The sequence below is a fragment of the Carica papaya genome, chromosome 4 (assembly GCF_054855325.1).
Source record: "Carica papaya isolate Zhongbai chromosome 4, ASM5485532v1, whole genome shotgun sequence".
Classification (NCBI taxonomy): domain Eukaryota; kingdom Viridiplantae; phylum Streptophyta; class Magnoliopsida; order Brassicales; family Caricaceae; genus Carica; species Carica papaya.
This window is the reverse complement of record NC_142312.1, coordinates 31568882-31588251: the sequence shown is the minus strand read 5'-3', so window position 1 is coordinate 31588251 and position 19370 is coordinate 31568882. Positions and strand designations below refer to the sequence as shown.

At 35.1% G+C, this 19370-nt stretch overlaps 3 protein-coding genes and 2 non-coding genes across 11 annotated transcripts; 1 reads left to right on the top strand and 4 right to left on the bottom strand.

Annotated features, from left to right (window-relative positions):
* The first annotated feature begins 810 nt into the window (after nt 1-810).
* On the top strand, nt 811-4402 carry LOC110808914 (ras-related protein RIC1-like). Of its 2 annotated transcripts, XM_022034555.2 has the most exons (8): nt 1003-1106; nt 1856-1898; nt 2918-2990; nt 3116-3163; nt 3257-3304; nt 3390-3461; nt 3537-3796; nt 4114-4402. In XM_022034555.2, exons 1-8 carry the CDS (start codon nt 1055-1057, stop codon nt 4205-4207), a joined length of 690 nt encoding a protein of 229 aa, XP_021890247.2. In that variant the 5' UTR covers nt 1003-1054; the 3' UTR covers nt 4208-4402. The 2 variants fall into 2 exon arrangements, with proteins under 2 accessions (XP_088075156.1, XP_021890247.2); XM_088219030.1 differs by lacking the exon at nt 1856-1898 and having other exon boundaries at nt 811-1106.
* A 293-nt stretch (nt 4403-4695) lies between these two features.
* LOC110808948 (large ribosomal subunit protein eL28y-like) lies at nt 4696-7421 on the bottom strand. 2 transcript variants are annotated; one of them, XM_022034606.2, is made up of 4 exons: nt 7293-7421; nt 7008-7172; nt 6115-6275; nt 4696-5041 (listed from the first exon to the last, which is right to left on the bottom strand). In XM_022034606.2, exons 2-4 carry the CDS (start codon nt 7153-7155, stop codon nt 4901-4903), a joined length of 450 nt encoding a protein of 149 aa, XP_021890298.1. In that variant the 5' UTR covers nt 7156-7172; nt 7293-7421; the 3' UTR covers nt 4696-4900. The 2 variants fall into 2 exon arrangements, with proteins under 2 accessions (XP_021890298.1, XP_021890299.1); XM_022034607.2 differs by having other exon boundaries at nt 7272-7403.
* On the bottom strand, nt 5215-5304 carry LOC148266563 (small nucleolar RNA R24). The gene has a single exon (XR_015818789.1). It is a non-coding gene; the product is annotated as a small nucleolar RNA R24 (small nucleolar RNA).
* On the bottom strand, nt 5735-5825 carry LOC148266562 (small nucleolar RNA R24). The gene has a single exon (XR_015818788.1). It is a non-coding gene; the product is annotated as a small nucleolar RNA R24 (small nucleolar RNA).
* Nucleotides 7422-8271: 850 nt separating the features above from the next.
* On the bottom strand, nt 8272-17378 carry LOC110808892 (uncharacterized protein At1g51745). Of its 5 annotated transcripts, XM_088219023.1 has the most exons (5): nt 17283-17367; nt 16889-16979; nt 16396-16785; nt 11007-12070; nt 8272-9728 (listed from the first exon to the last, which is right to left on the bottom strand). In XM_088219023.1, the coding sequence occupies exons 3-5, from the start codon at nt 16584-16586 to the stop codon at nt 8608-8610; spliced, it is 2376 nt and encodes a 791-aa protein (XP_088075149.1). In that variant the 5' UTR covers nt 16587-16785; nt 16889-16979; nt 17283-17367; the 3' UTR covers nt 8272-8607. The 5 variants fall into 5 exon arrangements, with proteins under 5 accessions (XP_088075149.1, XP_021890215.2, XP_021890217.2 ...); XM_022034523.2 differs by lacking the exon at nt 16889-16979 and having other exon boundaries at nt 17283-17378; XM_022034525.2 differs by lacking the exon at nt 16889-16979 and having other exon boundaries at nt 16396-16774; nt 17283-17378.
* Nucleotides 17379-19370: the final 1992 nt, after the last annotated feature.

The following is a 19370-nucleotide window of genomic DNA, read 5'->3' as shown; positions in this document are numbered from 1 at the left end:
TTAATTGGATCGGAAATTCTTCTGCGATTATATTTACCTGCCAGGAGCTTTCAATTCGCCCACTCCGGATAACATGGCAACTGAAGTCACCAATTCTCCAAGTCCACACACCCCACCAAAGCCGACGCTCCCGTGGAAAACCAGGCTCTCTGGAAGATTCCTCTCAGCCGTCATCGACGCTGCATGCCGCCACGATGGCACCGTCAACCGCCGTCTCCTCCGTTTCTTGGACTTCAAAACCTCTCCCAACTGCAAACCCGTCAAGTCCGTATCTTCCCTCGATATCACCGTAGACCCCACCCGCAACCTCTGGTTCCGTCTCTACTCTCCCGTCTCCGTTTCCTCCGCTTCCCGTCTCCCCGTCATTATCTTCTTCCACGGCGGCGGCTTCACCTTCCTCGGCGCAGATTCCATCGCTTACGACGCCGTTTGCCGCCGATTCGCTCGGAATCTCCCCGCATTGGTCGTCTCCGTCAATTACCGTCTCACCCCCGAACACCGCTACCCGGCACAGTACGACGACGGATTTGACGTCCTGAAGTTCCTCGACGACAACCACGAGAAGATGTTGCCTCCGGTCGCAGATCTCTCCGGGTGTTTTCTAGCAGGGGATAGCGCGGGAGCGAACTTGGCTCACCACGTCGCCGTTCGGGCTTGTACGGCCCGGTTTAGGGTTTTGAAAGTTATCGGGCTGGTATCGATACAGCCGTTTTTCGGAGGAGAAGAGAGGACGGAGGCCGAGAGCGGAATCGTCGGATCGTTCCTCGTATCCATGCCCCGAACGGATTGGTTGTGGAGAGTGTTTTTGCCGGAGGGATCTAATCGAGATCATCCGGCAGTCAACGTGAGCGGACCAAATTGTTTAGATATATCGGGTATGGCGTTTCCGGAGACGGTGGTGTTCGTGGGCGGGTTTGACCCGCTGAAGGACTGGCAGAGGAGGTACTACGAATGGCTAAAGAAATCCGGGAAAGAGGCAAGCTTAATCGAGTATCCAAACATGGTCCATGCATTCTACGTGTTCCCGGAATTGCCGGAGGCAACGCAGTTAATCATGCAAGTCAGGGATTTCGTTACCAAGCTTTTTGCCCGCAGCGAAAGCCCTAGTAATTAATAATTTAATTAGTGTTAATTTTAATACGCGTCTGTTTACAAGGCATTAATCTGCTGTGAGTTTCATGGATTATAAAAATAAGTATTTTTAAACTTTCATTATTTGCTAAACATAAGTTTTAGTTAACTACAACTTACATGTGTTATATGGGATGAAGATATATTATATATTTATTTATAATTAATATTAATATATATATTTTTTTCAAATAATAAAAAATATCATGTGGTACTCTCTAGTATTAGAAAGAGATATATATATATGTGTGTATATATGTATATGATTTCTTCTCAATTTTAAACAAAATAAGAAGATATTACAACATTTCTTCCTTTTTCTTTTAACTTTTTTAATTCTTCAATTGTCAAACATACTTACTTTTGCTTTCAAAAAATAATATTTTTAATTCCTTTTATTTCGAATTCTTTAACAAACATACCTTAAGCGATGTGTATAATAACCGAGATGTATTGTTTGGTAATTAAGTGTATATCTTTCGGATTTAATGAAAAAATTTACTTACTATTTAGCTAATAATAATTATGGTGCATCTGTAAATAAAAATATTGAATTTCTATTTTAATTTCTCAATAAATATTTAATACAAATTTAATTTTACAAATATCTTTTTAAGTCAAAAAATGTGAGATCCGGTTATTAGGAGGAGTAATTAATTAAATCTTCCCTTTTCTTTTTCTTTGTTTCTTTCTTCTCTCTGAAACTCCCCCAATTCAATTTTAGGGTTTCACATTTTCTTCCATCTATCACCGATGCTTCCTGAATAGTATGCTCCTCTTTCTCTCTCTCTCTCTCTCTTATAATGTACGTTCATAAAGATATACTTACAACTGTCGTATTTTATGTGCAAGTAATTTGGATGTTACAAACATTTACGCGTATTTTGAATCACATAATTTTTATTAATCGACAAGGTTTTCATTCTATATTTGCAACTTGTATTTCGCTCGTTTCTCTCGTCCTTGTTGCTGTTAGTGGTGACGGTTCTTCTTCATTTTCCTCTGACTACCTCGGTTAGCGTGTAGAAGGATCATATTATTATGGTTTGATATGATTCGTTGACCATACATTTCCTTTTTTTATTTTAATTTATAATCTGGAAAAGAGTCTCGTAATATATTTTTCAAAATTTTCTGCTACAAGAGCTTGGGAGGATTTCATTTTGTTTCTATTTAATTACCTACTGCCTTCGATTTCAATTCTATCAGTCTTTTATACAGTTTATATAAGAACATTATAGTGTTGAGAATTGGCCAAATTTTGTTCAGAAAAGTTTCAATATAATTTGTCTTACGGTTTGTGTTTTTGTTTCTGTTGGATTTATTGGATATATAGTTAAACAATTATGTCTCTGTTTCTACTAGTTCTCTTCTGTGATGAGGTTAATACATAGACATGAACGAATAATTTTTGGTTGTCTCTTCTGTGGTGAGGTTAATATATAAACATGAATGAACAGTTAACCATACAGGATATAAAACATGCGAGAGCATCCTAGTTAGGGACTGTTTCTAAAAAGCATAAATAGACAAATAGTTGACAGGCATGTGAAAAGGACAATAAGAAGAAATTCTACTATCGTTTTGAAGCATATGAAGCAAGTAGAAGAATTTGGAGTTGCATAAATGTCAATTAGCAGAACTTCTGTTGGTTGGTTTTGTCAAATAAGATTTATGGTTGTATTGGAATTTGCTTTATTGCATTATGCTAATGATTTATATCATTCTACTCCAATGTTAATTCAAACTTCTTGGTAGAAAAATTTGATTATATATGGTTTTTCAGTGACTACCTTTTCAAACTTCTGCTCATTGGAGATTCCGGTGTTGGCAAGTCATGTCTTCTATTAAGATTTGCGGTAAGGAGTGCCTAAATTTTTTTTCTTTTTGCCATCTTAAAAACAGAGTGTTACGATACATGTAGAACCACATGTACATTGGTTATGGTCATTATAGTATCTTAACTCCATTAATTGTTGTGTAGGATGATGCTTATATTGAAAGCTATATAAGTACTATTGGAGTTGATTTTGTAAGTGGTATATGCTGACCTTCTTCCCAGAATTGCAGTAGTTTTAATATCCTTGATTAAGGATTTCTAACCTATATGTTTCTTCTTACTTAGAAAATCCGTACAATCGAGAAGGATGGAAAGACCATTAAGCTTCAAATTGTGAGTATATATACACACTTACCACTTTTCGTCAGTCAATATCCTTTTAGTCCTTCATTTATAGATGTCCAAATAATCTGCTCAGTGGGACACTGCTGGTCAAGAACGATTCCGAACAATTACTAGCAGCTACTACCGTGGTGCACATGGGATTATCGTAAGTTGTGAAGTAAAATTTCATACTTTGATCTGCAAGTAAATTCAGATTATAACTATGGTCCTGATTTGATAGATTGTATATGATGTTACTGACCAAGAAAGCTTCAAGAACGTAAAGATGTGGCTGGCAGAAATCGAGAATTTTTCAACTGATAAAGTAAATAAGCTGTTGATTGGGAACAAAAGTGATTTAGGAGACAAGAGAGCAGTCTCATATGATACTGCAAAATCTTTTGCAGATGAGATAGGTATTCCATTCTTGGAAACAAGTGCTAAGGACTCTACTAATGTAGAGCAAGCATTCATGACCATGGCTTCGGAGATAAAGAAGAGGTGAGAAATTTCCTTTCTTTTTCTTTTTTTCCTGAGAAGAAAGAGGATAGAGGTAGAAATCTTATGCTTAAACAACAAGCTAGGTTTTTCGCCATTTATTCTTAAATATTTTATCGTATTTAATAATTGAGATTTTCCTTACCCTAAAGAAAGCAAACCACATTTTTTAACTACGGTTACATTATTTTCCTACCCTAACTCTTACCCATTTGCAATATGGTGGGTTTAAGCAGTCAGCTAAGGTTGATTCGTTATCGTTTTATCTTATTTGAAACATAAAGGTAGTGTTTTTATTTTCTTTTTGAAATTCACTGCAGAATGCCTAGTCAGCCGGGGCTTAGTGGGAATAGATCTATCTCAATGAACATGCGTGGGCAACCAATCAATCAAAATACATCCTGTTGCTCTTGATTTGCATCTACCAGTTTCCTTGAGGTGTTCGGTTGTCTAATTTGTACAGAAGCCTCAACATGAAGTTTTTTATTGATTCAAAGCTTTGATTTTTCACATTGATTCCTAGATATTTTCATTATACACATGTATTGTTTTGTTGATTAAATATATATATTTCTACTTAATAACATTCCATAAACATAATTTACTAAATATATACTTCATTTACTTTTGATGACTACTATTTTAATGACAATAACCAAATATAAATTTTTCTAAATAATAAACATAATTTTACATATTTACCTTTTTTTTATTTTTTTGGTATGCATAAATTTACAGACCACAAATGCAGACTAAATTGAAATGAATTTAGTCTTTAATATATTGTAAAACACAGTTTGAGGAGAGTGTGGTAAGGGGGGCATCTTTCAAATGTCTTTTAATGTAGGACTAAAGCCTTTATTAGCCTATCTATCCAACCAAATCTCTGAAAGTCACCAGAGTGAAAACAAGATGCCTTCTTAGGAAATAAAATCCATAATGCTAACAGATTAACCCATAAAAGAACAATCTCTTCAGTTCACAGTCTAGACAAATATCTTCAAATCATACGAAAAGAAATTTAAATAGCAAACATTCAAATATAAGAAAACTTATGGCATTCGCCAGTCATTCTAAGAAAACAAAAACACATGTCAATCCTCTAACTCACTTCCTGCCAGAGATCCTAGTAGCCTGTCTGTTTCTCTTCTTGACACCAGACTTAGCAACCTTGAGACTCCTGTGGACAACACTCAACCTTGCAAGAGCTGCCTTCTTCAGATCTGGCCTGTAATGGTTATCTGCAACCTGCAATATATGAAAGTCAACCGAGACTGAAAACAAATTCTCCAGTTTAAAGAGGGCAAATACCACAGAAAAGACATGACTTGCGGGCAAGTAGGGTGGAAGAACCACTCGTGGAAGAGCTAAATAGTGGCAACCATCCTGCCTCATAAATGAATGGAAGAATTATATAGGTACAAGCTCAGAAGCCAAGCGTAACATGTGTATTTCATTGAAGAAACCACATAATGGGTTCCTCTTACATGTTAGTGCTTCATCACTGCAACATAAATGAAGAATTTGACTTATGACTACTACATTACCCCTTGCTTACATTTTGTTAGGCCAATGAAATCGTAAAATGGTTTGATGACATTAGAAGTGATTATATTATATAGATGCGATAGAGAAGTATGGGAGTGCTGATTTCCCATGAGATCAGAAGATTTCATTGAGAAACCATTATGGTTCCTCCTACATGCTAAAGCTCCATCACTGCATATATGAGGAACTTGGCTTAGGACCATGATCCTCATTGCCTAGATCATTAGACTAATGAATTTCCAAGCTTTTCAATTAAAGCACTGCAACAGATCGGGTATCGACACACAGATTACAAAAAGTTCTCACATCTAACATGATATGAGGTAGATAACAGCAGTAATTAATGACACAGAAGACATGATGCTATATATATAGAAGTGCTGCTCGCCTGCACAAGCTCAGAAGCCAAGCGTAACAAGCGTATTTCATTGAAGAAACCACATAATGGATTTCCTCTTACATGTTAGTGCTTCATCACAGCAAGATAAACGAAGTACTTGATTATCAGCAAGTAATTCTTTTGTTACCATATAACTCCAAAAAAAAAAAGTACTTATGAATTATCCAAGCAGCTTAGGGCTTATAACACAAGTTCAGACAAAAAAAGTACTACATCAAGAATGACTGATTAACAAAAACAGTGCCGTTTGACAAGGACACCACAAAGTTATCACAGACTAAAATAAGTCAAAACTTTAAGCTAGTAAACAATATAAGTAGATTTCCAAAAAAAAATAAACTAAAAAAATGAATACACAACTTCAAACGCTTACCTGGTTAACCACTGCCTTTGCCATCCTGTGGAACTCTTTTTTCAGGACAGATTTGTGAAGCAACGCTGCAGGTTTGTTCTGTTTCTTTGTCTTAGTTGTCGCAAAGAGTACAGATTTATCACTTCCCGGTTGAATAGTGACTGTTTTCTTGTTTGCCAACCCTAGGAAACCAATGACAAATGAATATTCAATGCACTGGAGAATTGACACTTAACAAAAACAACCATTAGAAAACAAGTTCATTTCAGGCAGCTTAGAAGAGAAAGAATCATAATATATACAATCCTGGGTGTGGTTAACCATGTTTTTCACATTTTCACCATTGCAAAATGGAAAGACAAAGGAACAGGAAAAGTCCTTTTCTAGAAGAAGAGGAAGAGGAAGAGGTTTCCATATGCATCTTTCTGTAGTTTCACTTTTCCAAGGCAATGTGTAGCTCAAACAAAGTAAATACTATTGTAACCAACAAACATGATCAGTTTCCAGAGAAGTATAAGAAAGACAATCTTCAAGTACTTCCACAAGACATGCAGAAATACCTTAAGATCATAAGCATCAATTACATGCACTTTCAGTCCTACTAACAACTAATCAAAGATTGAGATAAGTAAGAAACCAGAAATATATACTCCCAACTGGTGTTAAATTTTACCCTCTTCATTTGGCAACCACCAAAGAACAAGAAACAAGATAAACCAAACATCCATTTTCGTTTCCATTTACTTTGACAAATTTCCTAAGGAAGCCAACAAGATCGGAGCATATACCTGCATTCATGCCTAGATTTGAAGGCAAGAAAACATATATACATGTTGCCTATACATGTGACATATAGAATAAATGAGGATATATATATATAGAGAGGGAGAGAGAGAGAGAGAGAGCATTCTTACCAGAGTGCTTATAAGAGTTGAGATTATAGAGATTGTTGCCCTCTTTGCTAAACTGCAGACCTGCAGTTCCTCTCCCGAACTGCTTCACCAGAAAAGAGTTGTTTTTCTTCACCATCTCCCATATCAATGGCCCAGGCAAAGTAGCCATCTCCTCCTTCCCTGAACCTGAATACACCAGATCAGGAATACACCCAAAAGTCACATATATATATATATATATATATACACGAAGAAAGTTACACAGACACACAGCTATGAACGTACAAAAGAGAGTGCGACAAAAACCTGTTAGGGTATCTACTTGGGAGATGAAAGAAGAGAGAATGAAAGTGTTCAAGGAAAAGAATGGAGGTTTTATATTGCGATTTAAGGAGGAAACCCTAATTGGTGGTTTATGATTATTTGGACAAGGAGGGGTATGGTGATTTTATGTTATTACGATCTTGTCCTTTGCATGGGCCGGTCCACCTCCATTTGTTCAGATAAATTAACAGGTTCTTAGTTTTTTTTAATTTTAAAAAAAAAAAAAATTAGTTTCTTCTACTAAAATACTAAAATTTCTCAATACACTTTATAAAATATTCAAAATTCTCTTCAAATTATTTTTTTTTCCTTCAAAATTTTCTTTGTTAAATCCAATTAACATCGTACGTAGATAATAAATTATATCTCAAATGATTTATCACTCCGTATAAATTTATTAATGTAATTATTAAATATTACATATTAAAAATAAACGTAAAACGAAATAAATTGAATAATATATATGTCATGCTCCGTCTTGATACCGATACATGGGTGCTATCGTATGGCATCTTTTTCCATTATGTATAAACTAGTAAGCTTTTTTTATGTACTTATTTTTAATTTTACTCGAATTAATTAAATTTTTCTTATAAACATTTATTATTTAGCAGATTATTTTAAATCATATTAATTTCTTAATCAACATTTTAAATCTAAACCAAACTTTAAAGGCATCTAATTTTTGGAACAGAACAACAAAAAAATTTTAAAAGCAAAACAGAGAAGAGATTCATCAAACAGACAGCAGGAATTCTCAAAAAAATTAAATTATAAAATTCATTTTCCATAAAATCGCTATCTTTCATGTAACCCTTTACAATTCCCGGTCGCTAAATAGAAGTCGCAAAAGGGGGATAAACCTCTTCCCGACGCATTTCTATTTGAAAATTTAAGCAAGCTTTTATAGATTCGAAGCAATGGAACCAAGTCATGAGAAAAATAGCTTGCCCCAACCAACTAAACTGGAAAAATAAGTTACTCAACCTCCATTCATCGGTTTAATAAACCTACCACCTGGTCATAAGCATCTGCTACCAGATCATTTTTACACCTCAACTAATGTTACATTTATATACAAAAAGCCTATGCATCCCATTATCCTTCACACCTCAATAAGTTCCTACAAACATCAAGATGGCATTGAATGGTAGAAAGAGACTTGCCCTTCAGCCAGGATTCAGAAGCACTGCCAACCAGGGCATGCTTCGAGAAACAGAATATCAAAATTGCACAGACACCAGCCAAATTCATGGGTACAAAGCCACCTGCTAAAAGTCTCCACCATCAACCACGTTCACAAGTTGGTTGATGGCAAAGATCGGTTTGCTGGTCTTGCCGAACCATTCACAGCTTCATTTATCCTACTGAAAACTAACTTCAGCGGTATACAGGCCACCACAGGCTCTTTAGGCTTTTCAACTTCCAATTTCTGTCCTTCACTTAGTTTCTGACCAGTCAGTGAGGATAGCTTACGGATCTTTTTAGACAAGGATGTGGATTTCCTAGTTTTTGATGATTTTTTTGATGGAAATCGTGAATGCAACTTCATGTGCTTTGTAGGAACTCTTCCAGCTTCTGAATTTCGCTTAACAGAGAGAGTCACTCCCGCAGCTTCTGTGGGCACATTGGCGCCTTTGCATTCTTTGCTACTGATCATGAGATCACAACAGCCACTGTCCAAAACCTCAACAGTGAGGGGGTGACCAATAATAGCTTTACCATCCAATTTACTCATCAGGGAAACTAATGGAACATGAGGAGGCCGGTAACTCGCTTTCACCTCAAGTTTAACATCATAGAGTGAAGAGTTTCTTTTAGGAAAATCCGACATTTGGTATCTGGGATGAACAGTAAAGCGTGACTGACGATAAGGAAGTAACCTTTGAGTGGTCAGAGAACCGTCAGGCAACAACTTTGCCTCGACTTTTGGACCTTTTGTATGATTTTCCTTGTGACAAACTGATTTCTTCAAGCCCTCCAACCTATCCATGGGGTCTTCAGCAACTGGTTTGGATTTTGCTTGTAAGGCGCAACCATATGAAGCCAAGGACGACCCAACACCATTGCAATCAACTTTCTTCAAACTGTGAGGAAATACATCCATTTGCTCTATTCCTGTCAAAAAATCATTGGGTTTGTCATCCATGTCCACATGTTTTCGTAACTCTTCTTTTCTACTTCTTCTCCTCTTTCTCGAATTCCTCTTTCTTTTTAACTGCCACTTTGAAGTATCTTTCTCAATCCTCTCGCTACTATTATCGACATCAACAGCAGCTGAACTGGTAGAACCAGATTCATGAAGTCCCTCATTTTTCAATGAGATAGCTTCAGCCTGACTGCTCTGACTAGACTGCCTTCCCCATAAATCAACTTGTGGCTTCCCAGATGAAGACGACACGAATGCAGAAGAAAGACCTGGGAGATTGAAACAATATTTAAGTGAAATGAGACAATTCCCCATTGTTCGTTCTCACATTTTTAGGATAAAAAGAAGAGAAACTAAAATGGTGCAATTGTGATGTCATAAAAAATACAGAGATCACAAACAATTTGCAAAGATATCAAAACATCAGAAGTTGCGCATGCATCGACAGCACACTGGCACACAGGTCCAAAAGACTAGATGTTTTAACTATGCCTTTACAACAACCATAGTATAACAAAAGAAGCACAGAGAAAGAAGTTATGACAAAATTATTCAAAACAGAGAAATAAGATACCAAAATCTAATCCTAACTATCAAAAGCTGAAGCCAAACTGTAACATAATATGCAGGCAAATTACAAATTACCAAGAAAGAAAGGGTATCGTTTATATCTACAAGGCAACAAAGGAATGGCATCCATCTATGGAAGGAGGAAGAGAAATAGGCACAAGTCAAAATATCACAGTGTCACCAAGCTCACCCCCTCCCCCCAAAAAAAACAATCAAAATTAGGCAAGCACAAACCATGAGTTTAGTCTTAAGCAAGTTATACAAGGTGAGACAACTTCTCAAAGCTTTTTATTCCTCAATCAAAGGACCCCACAGGTAGTAAGCAGAATGAGATAAATCCTTTTTCCGCTCTTTATCATTCTCTGATCCTTCAAAAAGTTGCTGATATCAGCTTGTAGATTTTATGTCAAGAGTATAAACATGCATAAGTTTTTTCTCCCTCTTTCCCTTCCTATCCCATCTCTATCCCCCCTCCATCTCTCCTGATCTCTGCCTCCTCTCCTGCTACCCCTCTGCTAATTCTCTATTCTTATTCATATTATTGAGTGAAGAGAGGAAAACATTTACAGCAAAATCTGTAGCTCCAAGTTTAGAACACTTGAAAGTGTGAAATAAAAGATCCATGGCAAAAATTTAAACATCAAAGTCCCAAGATGCCCCTTAAGGAACTTTAAAAAAAACAAATGCCCTTAATGACATCTCCACTTTTCGGAGCAACTAGACCTATCTGCAAACCTTTCTAAATAAGTAAAACTATAGAAAGTCTATTTGGGTCTCTTGAACCATCTATTCTCAACATATTATCGAGTCACTACAGTGACTTACAGAAACTCCTTCCTTCCAGAAGTCTTTTTCCAAACTGTATCAAAGCACTTAGATATTTGCAAATCCAAAGCATACACATGCATTCCACAAAATCACATCTTTAAAATATAGTAAAGGCTGTCAGCAGTTAACTAATTCTTCAATCATCTTACCTGCAGAGTGTTTGTCTTCCCCAACAAATGGCACGTCAAATAACCGGTCAGAAGAATCATTCTCAGCTAACCCTGATATGCTGGAAATTTCATTCTCCTTGACCTTGTTACTGATTTGAGAAGCATCAGCAACATTTTCAGGTGCATTTAAGGAGATGCCATTCTCACATGAAACTCCAGTGCTGTCTGAATTATTGTTAATTACCGCAGGAAACCGTTTCTTTGACTCATTAGAGTCTATCCCTGAAACCTTGCTGTCAGATAACCCTGGAAGAGGTGAATCATTTGAACTAGCAAATTGATCACAAACAACTGGAACAGAAACCATTGCTGTACTCTCCAAAACCTTTGTTAGTGGTCGGCGACGATTCTTCCTCTTCAAGAACTCATGAACATTTGCCACTTGAGTTCTCTTCCTTTTCAGTGATGAGGAAGAACATTTGTTACCATTTACAGGATTTCCATTAGGAAAGCAATTACCTGTGTTCGAACCACAGAGCGGAGTATTGTCATGTTGAACCGGCTCGGGTACTCCAACAGCCTGGACCTTTGCTTTTGACACTATACCAATGCCTAGATCCTCAAGACCTCTCATTCGCTTGATTCCTTCTGTTCCATCATCTTCTGAATCGTTTGGGGTTCTTCTTCTCTTTCCCTGCATGGGTTGCACCTTCGAAGCAGCACCATTATTAGGTTCTTCAAAAGATATAACAGATTGGGATAACTCTGGTGCAGAACCAGACTCATTTTCGGAGTCACTCGTATCATCAGTCATGTCCTCATTTTCTTTGCTATAATTGGACATTGTAGGTGACTCTCCAGGTGAACTACCATGCCCATCACATGAATTCTCTCTTCTTCTAGAGAAGAAGTCTGGATGATCCTTGCCTAGGCGAGCACTCTCAATCTCAAGAGCATGGAGAATGGCATCTTCCCTTCGAGCATATTTCACTGCTTTCTTACTAGAATTAGCTGCAGAAGCCTTTGCTTTCTCAATGCAATCATCATATTCCCCACAACGGAATGCCTTTACCCTCTTAGATTTTTCAAGATTATACCAATCCCTGAACCAATAAAGAGGAGATTTTGTCAACAGAGTCAGGCAATAAGAAAAAAATAATATAATCGTAACAGTAGTTGGAGTTTTAGGAGATTATGGAGTACCCTAAAAGAATGCACTCCTGAAAAACAAACGGACATACTATAATAAAAAGTAATATATCAAAAACGCACTCTATGAAATTTGCCTTACAAAGCATGCAAGCAATAATCATTTTTTCTAGAATATGGAAGCATTCTTTTGGACATCAAAGGACCAAAGTTTGTAATTTGAAAATTTTAGGGCCTGAGTCAAACATCAATCCACACACAAACAGATCTGTTGAGCCTCAAGCCTAAGATAGAAACCTGAAAAACGTTATAAAAGGTCCAACATTCTAGCCTTAAAAGCCAATTCCACAATGCCATAGTTTAACTCGAAATGGAATCAACAGATTGATCGATCAGCAACACCAAATTATAACAAGAACTGATTAAGAACTGTATAAAAACACCTACCTCACAGATAGATCCACCATTCTTATTGAATTAATACAAGCAACTTGAGTAATTTTAGATTTTTTAGCCATGGTTTAACTTCCTGTAAGTCAGAAGTGTTCTCCCCAGAACTAATACCAAAATCACACTTTTTTCTGATCATAAACTTTCTTTGTTCAAAGGATATGAAAAACAAAAGCAATTAATCTTTTCCGAGGGCATAAATATATAAACTCGTCACATACCTAACTCTATTGTAGCAAATTACAAGTTAGCTAACCACTAGGCATAACAGATTTCTTCCACAAGGGAAAATCGCTACTAACTCCTAGTGCAATTAGTCTTCTTCTTTGAGCACATGACATTGAGTTGTACCCATATCAAACTCATATGATGCAACTTCAGTAAAATGACAAAAGAAGCAAACTTGAGACTATTTCATCCAGTTAAAAGCTATAAATAAACCCTAAGAGATAAGACAAAACAGGTTTGGCCCGTAAATACATTCATATGAATTATCAAAGCACATCAACATCCATAATTGCACAACCGCAGTATACAAACAACCAAAGTTCAGCAGGAAAACACTACAATAAGAATGTTTTAGCAGCACCAAGGTACAATATTAGAAAATAATTTTGCTGTTGAAGAGTACAGGAATATTTGGTATGGCTTTTTTTTTGGGTCAAAGCAGCTTATTAAAGGTGTTTGTTTTAGCCATTTTCATTTATAAGCAAATCACTTATAAATGGGGAAAAAAGCTAAAGAAACTTATTTTTTTGGCTTATGAGCCATGAATAATGCCTATTTCATCTTTTAACCATTTTAACAAAGTTCCCTTATGGAAAATTAATTTTGTCGGTCTTCTTTAATAATTTCATCAATATTTCCATTTATAACCACTTTTCTTAACCAAACATTTATTAATTATGCAAAGCTTTTAAGTCAAACAAAAACAAAATATCCAAACACATTCACTTATTTTTTTAAGAGCTTATATGTCTCATGAGCTTATAAACCTCATCAACTTATATGCTTTAAAAAAAAAAATTAAGCGAAACCAAAAGACCCTCATACTCATGGTACTATTCTGTGTACTAGATCTCATTTTCTCCTATCAAAGGCAGCTTTGAAGGCACATAAGAAAACACCTTCAATCTGCAAACCAGGATATTGGAGTCCTCACATTTGGCCTCAAAAAGGTCGGAAAAGGGGAATCTCCTTTTCCTTTTGGTGTCTATGGACATAAATATAATACAAATTCTTCTATTTTAATTTTTTAAAGCAATACCAGTTTTGGTCCCTATAGCGATCAGAACAGATATTCATGCAAAGTTTAGCCTTTTGACCTCTCCCAGACGTGCTATAGTAAGGCAACACATTGCATTACTCTTTTATTTTGTTAATCCTGTGTCTATAAATTTTTCAATGGCACATCTTAATCAATATCCAAAGGCCTAAGGAAGACATTGAGTACATTTCAACCTAAAAGTGGTAAACTTTATATCTAAGGCAATGTGAACCTCAAAGCAAAAGGCAAGAAAGTTCAGAAAAAGTTTCTGCTGCCCAAGTGAAAACAGCTTTCCTATCTATTCTTTGGAATCTTATAGCCATATTCGTTTGAAATGGAATCTTATTGCCTTATACCTGAAATTACAAGGAAAATATTATTGTAATGCTACTAGCCTAACTAGTTTAGAACTAACTGTTTCACCGTAAAAGTTTACATGTATATACGCAAATATTCATCTTTAATGCTCAAAAACCATTCTATAGGATTAATGACAGCTGTACATCACCAATACTTTCAGTTTACCGGTCATACTCTTTCCAATAACGGATAGCTTGTTGACCATGCAGATATTTTGAAATGTGCATAAACAGTTTAGTTTTGTTAATAGATGGAACCTTCTTCATTAGTTCTTTCTTTTTTTTGTCAAAAACAATATCAATATTAATAGACAATACCATACTGATATATGATACCATATTAATAGCTTGTTGACCATGCAGATATTTTGAAATGTGCATAAACCGTTTAGTCTTGTTAATAGATGGAACCTTCTTCATTAGTTCTTTCTTTTTTTTGTCAAAAAGAATATCAATATTAATAGACAATACCATACTGATATATGATACCATATTTTCAGCTACTAACTATAGAATCTAGTCTTAGAACCGCGATGAGGAGATTATTTGGACCGAACAAAATTCAGAGTGACTTTGAACTTAAGTTTGATACAGATCCTAGGAGAGGTATCAAATGAAGCAAAAACCAGTCGCTCACAGCTTGACTGGACTGCATGTAAAGTGAAGAGAGTGGTCAGGACAAAATGAAATTTTACGAGAAACTATTTTTTATTATAGAAGAGTTGCAATTTCCTTAAAATGATCAATTCTTAAAGGAATTCAAGAAATGAGATTGATGAGAAGTAGTCACTTAAATGCTTCTCCCAGTTTAATTCTCTACAAACCTCTCCAGTTCCAATCTGACAAAACTTAGGGCTAGACAGATATTTTCATGCAAAATTTCTTTCCATGAAAATTTATGTCCTTATGAGGCTCTTCCGTCCTAGCACAATTTCTGTCCTTATAAGGTCGCTTTTATTCTCCCGTTAAAATTTATGTCCGTATAAGGCTCTTCCATCCTCCTTTCCTTCTTTTGGAGGAAATCTTTTATTCTTATATTTTAAGCTACTCAGAATAGAATCTACTTTTAGAACCCAATAAGAAGGAAAGTTGGACAAAACAAAATTCAGTTTGATTGTAAACTAAGTTCCATAGAGGGGATAAAAAATCCTAAGAGATACCAAATGAAGCAAAAACTGGTCTCTCAAAGCTTGATTGGACTGCAAAGAAAGCGAAGAAGGCAATCAACACAAAAAGAAATGTTATGAGAAACAATTTTTACAGACATCCATTACAAATGTTAGCAATCAAGGGGGAAACTCTTCAAAGAATTCATGAAGGAAGTCACTTAAATGAATCTCCAAGTTCACTTCTCAACAAACTTCTCTATTGCCAAACTGGTAAAACATAGGGCTGGATAGAGATTTTTATGCATAATTTATGTCCTTATAAGGTCTCTTTTATTCTCACGTCAAAATTTATGTCCTTATAAGGCTCTTCATCCTCTTTTTTTTCGGTGGGGAAACTCTTCCATTCATGTTTGTCTAATCTAAGAAGAGATGCCCATTCTGGAAGAATCAAAGAAGTGTACAACTAGACTTTCAATGCAACAGTTAACTTCTCTCTTATTTTCTCAATCCAAACATGCTCTTAAAGCCACTTTTTAAATTATAATTCCAATACATATTAAGGTTTTGTACTTAACTCAACGTTCGTGTTGAAAGCTGTGTACACCAATCCACTATCTGAAAGATGTTTCAATGATAAAGCAACAACATGGTCCCAACACATATAAAGACTAAAATGAATTCACAGGAACCAAATGTGAAAAGCTTTCCTCATAACCTAAAGGTTCAAGTATGGGATCCTGCACCAAATATTGCAAGGAACTTTAAACCATTCTATAGCTAAACTAACTGAGAAAAGAAATAGCCATGAACACCAATTACTTTGAGTCAAGAGCAAACTTGAGGACATAAGTGATTATGACACAGGCCTAAGACATCATTTTCAACCATATTATAAATTAATAGTAATATCAGAAGTTCCATGTATCAAACTGCCAAATCTTTGACCAAAAATAGAGTGCACAACTGCCTGAAAAACGAAAACCAACAAAAAAATTGAAAGAGGTATCTAGCAGTAAATCAATCCAAGAAAGAAAGCATCAGCAAGGCTACCAATTAAGAAAAGCTTAATAATGGGAAAGAAATGAGAAGCTCACACGCTGGCATCGTCACGACCAAGAAGTTTCACAGGCGTACCAGATCTTGGTGAAACCAAGCAACTCTCAGATACCTCGTTGAGACCCATAATCCGACCGGGCCACCACGACCCGTTTCGACGCCGTACCCAGACCAACCCTCCTACTGATGCATCAATGCTCTTGGTGCTGGGCTCATCAGGACCTCCCATTACAACGAAACACCGCCCCCGCAAAGTGAAGCCAGATGACTAAACAAAATAAAAACAAAGATACCCCGGTTAGTGCACCGTCGCTGATCTTAACAATCAACCTCAACCCTCCATTTTTATGGGTCACGGGCCTTCCAAATCACAAGAATGTTCTCCTTCCATGCGCAAACGGAACACACCCTTGAGGCCTGTAATCCAACTGAAAAAAAAAATATTAAAAACGGGTTCAAAAACAGTTCAAAAGAACCCCCAAATCTCGCATGCAACTGAAAACTCACGAAAAAGATTTGAAATATACATACACACATAAGATGGCTAGCATATAAAGCTACGCGTACAGATAAAACTACGGAGGGAGACCAAGACTGAAGAGTTCCTGCCAAGAAAAGAGATCTGGAGACGATAGAATAAGCAAAAAACGAAGAGACGAGGACGGTAACGCAGGGAGATCTAGGTTTTAATTCTGTTTTCCCTCTCTTTCAATTTTCTAGGTGTTCCCCCTCGCCGGTTTGTTTTTTTTTTTTTTTTTTTTTAAGCGTTACGTGACTTCACTGTTTCTTCCCTTTTCCTTTAACATACGAATTTTGTGGAACCATCCATGTTTAGATTTTCTGCAGACTGTACGGAAGACGCAGACAGATAAAGTGAAGACGGTGAAGAACAAACGAAATGAGCCTCTGTTCAGATCAAACGTACCTTTTCGTATCTTTCTCCTTTTCTTTGCGCTTCCACACTCTGAGAGAGAGAGAGAGAGAAAGAGAGAGACAGACAGAGGGTGGGGGTGGGGGTGGGGGTGGGGGAGGGAGAAGAAGAAAATGAGGGCTGGGTTTGTGTTCGGTGCACATATCTACGATCAGTTAAGTTATCATGCCACGTCAGCCTTTTTTCAAAAAAAAAAAATCATTTAAATGTAGTTTTAAAAGAAGCAAAGTCAGAAAAAATTTTATAAAATTTATTACCATTCCATATTTTTTAAAATTAAACCAAATTTGTATTTTAAATTTATTTTACACCTTTTCTCCCATTATTATATTAAATTAATATTATACTATTTTAATTTAGACGAATTTATGAATAAATATTTAATTCTATAAATTACTATATTTATTAATTTATAATTTTTTTCTCCTCTATCCATTTCTTTTTTTTTTCTCTTTTTCGTGTTCTAAATTTTAATTTTTTAAAAATATCTCCTAATTTTATTCTCACGAGCATTTCACTAAAAAAAAAAGTAGCGAAATCTTAAGAATTTTTTATTTTAAAAAAAATATATATAATCAATCAATTTAAAAATTTAGATCTTTTTTCTCGAATAAAATCAATAAACAGATAAATAAGTAATTTCGTAAGAGAACACGATCTAATTAAGATATAAAAATTAAATGAAAAATATTTTAAAAGAACAAATTAAAAAGTTATTGTTAATAAAAGTATTTGGTAGATAATATTTATCTTTGGCATAATAAATGAGATAAATAGCTTATGAAAATTTGTGCTTTAAAAATATTTGAATATTTAATTTTTTAAACTTTACAAAGTTACCAAATATTTAGTAAAACTATCTAACTTTAGATTAAAAGTTTGTGATAAATAATTAATATATATAATTTATTTATTTTTTAATTGGCGTGTGTTTTATACCAAATAAACAAACCTAAAAAATTTAATTTCTCATTTTAAACTTTATTATTTAAGATATTCTATTAGTATTTCAGTAACAATGTTAATTATGACAGCTACAAAATTTATATATATATATATATAAAGAAAGTTATTAAATGAGAAATAATGGTAAATTTTATTTTATTACTATATTTTTAATTTCTGATATGTATTCTCTTTATGAATTTTTTGTTTACATATCAAGATACAAATCAAATATGGGAGTATAATATCTATACCTTAATACAGTGCCATTCTTATGGCTATGTAAACAATACTGCCTAAATAAATGGATATCAAAAGAGCAAGTGGTTGTATGTTTCTACCAAAATATGACTAGCACAAAAATCTTGTTATACTATTATAGTTCCAATAATGTTTTAAGTACAAATTTTTTTGATATGCCCCTAATAATTGGAACTTGATTATGCTGGCTAAATGTGCTCCTGAAGCTTTGTATTTAGCCATTACAAATTAAAAATTTTGTGATTTTGTGGGAATTTCCACACTGATCTATGTTAATCTTCTACCTATTTTTTGTTTTAAATACGCAATTTATACTACATCGTCTATAAAAATTAGACCACATGAGTTGTATATTTCGTTTTTATTCACTAACTTATAATCAGTTGGCTAACTGAAACTAAGCTTCGATATGTACGGGTCGGCGACATAAACCATGGAATATAAGGTATACATAGGGTCAACCAAATACTCATGGTTTTTGTATTTGTTGTTCTCTTGTGACGTCATATTGATAAACATGGTGGCACATGCACCAAGCTTTTATAATTGATGGAGGCTTTTTTCAAGATATCTACTTAGGATTTATTTTTGGTGTTTATATATTATGTTATCCATTCATATACCAATTTGTCTTATTCTTTGATATAATATATCTCATGTCCTACTGTTTTATTTTTAGACTCATCATCGCTTTAGACTTTTATGATTATGAATCACTTAGTTCACTTAAAGCATGTTTTTGATGTATTTGTTTCCAAAAGCATTAATAAATATATATTGTCCGGTTTGTATATGGATGTTGTTTGAGGGATTTAAAAATAAGAAAAGCCCAAATATAACTAAATCAGGTTATAAGGTGCCTACAAAGATTGAATA